The 3,800-nt window shown below is 40.8% G+C and overlaps 1 protein-coding gene across 1 annotated transcript in view; it reads left to right on the top strand.

The window, feature by feature from the left end:
- Nucleotides 1-3,800, top strand: part of LOC101847743 — a gene marked incomplete in the record, with an annotated part of 240,046 nt that overhangs the window by 81,719 nt on the left and 154,527 nt on the right. Inside the window, 4 exon segments of the mRNA XM_035970982.1 lie at nucleotides 643-822; nucleotides 1,823-1,960; nucleotides 2,555-2,743; nucleotides 3,453-3,584. Of these exon segments, the coding sequence (XP_035826875.1) occupies nucleotides 643-822; nucleotides 1,823-1,960; nucleotides 2,555-2,743; nucleotides 3,453-3,584 (639 nt within the window).

The raw sequence follows: 3,800 nt of genomic DNA, 5'->3' as shown, positions 1-3,800 counted from the left end.
TTGGGATGCTTGTCTTTGGGATGCTTGTCTTTGGGATGCTTGTCTTTGGGATGCTTGTCTTTGGGATGCTTGTCTTTTTTAAAATGTCACATCAAGTGCGGCTCCAGTCTCATATTTGTTTCATGGGTGGTTGGTGGGTGTTCTGGTGTGGTTTGCTCCTTCTTTCCTATCGAACATCTATCGTCCTTATCCCTCCTCCTTCTTTTTTGTGTGTGTTACTCTCTTGTAACACCTCTAATCTTCGGCACTTATATGACGTTATTGTGTTGCAAGTGCTGTAAAACTCTTACTATAACAAAGACCAAAAATGAATGTTGTGCAGTTAAAGGTTCCAAATGAAATATTTTTATTTTTCCTTCGTTTACTTTTCACAAGTATGGTATATGAGTATTTTTTGTGAGTGAACATTCATATAAATATACTGGAATTCTAATTTTATCATTTAGTTTACCTTGTTTGATAAAGGATTCATTTATGTTCTTGAGTATGGTGTGTGTTAATAAATGTCCGGGATTTCTCTGAAATTCTAATTCTATCATATGGTTTTTCTTGTTTGATCAGGGATTCATTTATGCTCTTGAGTACGGCATGTGTTAATGAATGTCAGGGAATTCTAGATCTATTTTGTGAACTGTGTTACAGATCCGTGTGGAGGCCAGAGATGGATTCGATGGTGTTGCTTACAAGTTTTGCTTCATCACAGTCACGAGAAACTTGGTTGTTCCTCGGTTTGTCCCGGATGTCTACAATGAGAGAATTCTCTCCATCGCTCCCGTGGGTAGCGAGATTCTTCGGGTGAACATTCAGGACACAGATGCTAGCGTAAGTAGCCTATAGATGTCTCTTGTTCACATTTTCTTGGTTATACAGGGATACACTACCTTTGAGTCTGCTTACACCTAAATCTGTGGGTGGTTGGCGGGTGCTTTGGTGTGGTTTGCTCCTTCTTTCCTATCAAACATCTATCGTCCTGATCTCTCCTCCTTCTTTTTTATGTTTGTTACTCTCTTGTAACACCCCTCATCTTCTGGCGCTCATATGACCTTATGCAGTTGCGAGCACCGTAAAACCTCTACTAAAACAAAAACAAATCTCTAATCTTCGGCACTTATATGACCTTACGGTATTGCAAGTGCAGTAAACATCTTACTAAAACAAAACTGAAATTTGGGAGACAGCAGGCTCTTTTGGGGGGGGGGGGGGGGGGGGGTAGCTGAGTTTTCGATTCAAAGAGGTCGCTCAAATAGAAGAAATAAAATTAGGGAATTTGAGTTTCTTTGTATTTTTTACTGCTGCTTTGGGATCAAACAAATTGAGTTTGAGCGAACTCCCTTGTTGTTTGATGTGAACTCCCTTGTTGTTTGATGTGAACTCCCTTGTTGTTTGATGTGAACTCCCTTGTTGTTTGATGTGAACTCCCTTGTTGTTTGATGTGGTTTCTCTCATCCCTTTAATTCAGTTTGAGCGAACTCCCTTGGACTTTGATGTGGTTTCTCTCATCCCTTTAATTCAGTTTGAGCGAACTCCCTTGGACTTTGATGTGGTTTCTCTCATCCCTTTAATTTGCCCCAAAGGTGTTGCAAGTACTGTAAAATACTTACTATAACAAAAAGCATGGTATTCTTTCTTTCTCAAGCTTAATTTGTTTAGAATGTTGAACACCTCTTTCAGGGTTTCCAGTTTTTAACCCTTTTTCCCCCCTTTATTTTGTTAATATGATTCAATTCCAAAACTTAGAAGTCTGGTATTTTGTTTCAAGTATTCAGTTTTTGAATTCTACTCTTATGGATTGTGACTGTGGTCTCCAATGTCTTTTCACCAGTCTCCCAGCAATTTACCTGCTTTTACTCTGTCGGGAGATCCTGCATGCCTGACCTACTTCCAGATTGATGAATTCACTGGTTCCTTCTCCCCGAGGACCAGCCTGTGGTCAAATAATCAGAGACCTTCCACCTACCGGGTAAGTGTCTTGTGTCTTGTATTTGTGTCACATTGCTGGTGGTCAAACTATCAGAGACCTTCAACCCACCGGATAAGTGTCTTGTGTCTTGTATTTGTGTCACATTGCCGGTGGTCAAACTATCAGAGACCTTCAACCCACCGGATAAGTGTCTTGTGTCTTGTATTTGTGTCACATTGCTGGTGGTCAAACTATCAGAGACCTTCAACCCACCGGATAAGTGTCTTGTGTCTTGTATTTGTGTCACATTGCCGGTGGTCAAATTATCAGAGACCTTCAACCCACCGGATAAGTGTCTTGTGTCTTGTATTTGTGTCACATTGCCGGTGGTCAAACTATCAGAGACCTTCAACCTAGCGGATAAGTGTCTTGTGTCTTGTATTTTTGTCACGACACTGGTGGTCAAACTATCAGAGACCTTCAACCCACCGGATAAGTGTCTTGTGTCTTGTATTTGTGTTACATTGCCGGTGGTCAAACTATCAGAGACCTTCAAACCCAGGGGATAAGTGTCTTGTGTCTTGTGTCTGTGTAAAAAACATGTCATTCCCAGGAGAACCAACTACTAATGGATCACTTTGTTGTTCCCCTCAGTGTACCGTCACGGGCCGGGATCGCGGAGTTCCGTCAAACGCAGCGAGCAACTCAGCCACTGTAACCATCACGGTGATCTACAACACGGCCCCATTCTTCCGCCCAGATTCCTACCCAGTCACGATCGACAGGACAGTTAATGATGGTGATCCAGTTATGACTTATTTGGCAAGAGACAACGACCAAGATGTAAGTTTATCCTCCAACTCTATGGTACTGAAGCTTTGATTATGTGCAGATTTGAGAAAACAAATCAACCCCCCCAAAAAGCCTATCTTTTTTAAAATGTCCTATCAAGTGCGGCTCCAGTCTCATATTTGTTTCATGGGTGGTTGGTGGGTGTTCTGGTGTGGTTTGCTCCTTCTTTCCTATCGAACATCTATCGTCGTTATCCCTCCTCCTTCTTTTTTGTGTGTGTTACTCTCTTGTAACCCATCTATTCTTCGGCACTTATATGACGTTATTGTGTTGCAAGTGCTGTAAAACTCTTACTATAACAAAGACCAAAAATGAATGTTGTGCAGTTAAAGGTTCCAAATGAATTATTTTTATTTTTCCTTCGTTTACTTTCCTGATTTGAGAAAACAAATCAACCCCCCAAAAACCTATCTTTTGTTCTTTGATAGGGTGTAGTGTAATGATTTTTATCTGTTCAAGATGGAATCAAAACTCGTGCCTACAAACTTTTCACCCATCTTTGAAGAAAAAAAAGCAGCTTACGTGTCCAAAAGAGGGCCTGAGTGTTAGAAATTAAATTTTTTTTTTTTTTTACCTCGAATTACGCTTCCAGCTTTCTTAAAGGAAAGGAAATTCCTCTTGTACGGACTATCTGTCACATTTTTGGCCTTGTTGTGCTTACAAGTGTTTTATTCTGTTTTGTTTGTCTTCCCATCCACAGACTCCCTTCAACGTCACGACAGTTGACCTCATCGGTGGGAACTCCAATTTCTTTGGGTTGAATCCTGTCAGCCGCCAAGTGGTTGTATCAGATGCTACTGGACTGGCTCTGGACCGGAACACAGCATACTTTGTAATCTTTGATTTTTAATTCTCTTTGTTTTTATGAGTTGATGAAGAATGAGCTAAGAATGAGCAAATGTATGGATGAATGAATTGTAACTTTTATTGATCTATGAAAAAAAATGTGATCAAGTTGTAAGGGACCCAGGTCTGTCTGTCTGTCTGTCTGTCTGTCTGTCTGTCTGTCTGTCTGTCTGTCTGTCTGTCTGTCTGTCTGTCTGTCTGT

The sequence above is a fragment of the Aplysia californica genome, unplaced genomic scaffold (assembly GCF_000002075.1).
Source record: "Aplysia californica isolate F4 #8 unplaced genomic scaffold, AplCal3.0 scaffold00353, whole genome shotgun sequence".
In the NCBI taxonomy this organism is placed as follows: domain Eukaryota; kingdom Metazoa; phylum Mollusca; class Gastropoda; order Aplysiida; family Aplysiidae; genus Aplysia; species Aplysia californica.
The sequence above is the reverse complement of the archived record's forward strand: the minus strand, read 5'-3'. Positions and strand labels throughout refer to the sequence as shown.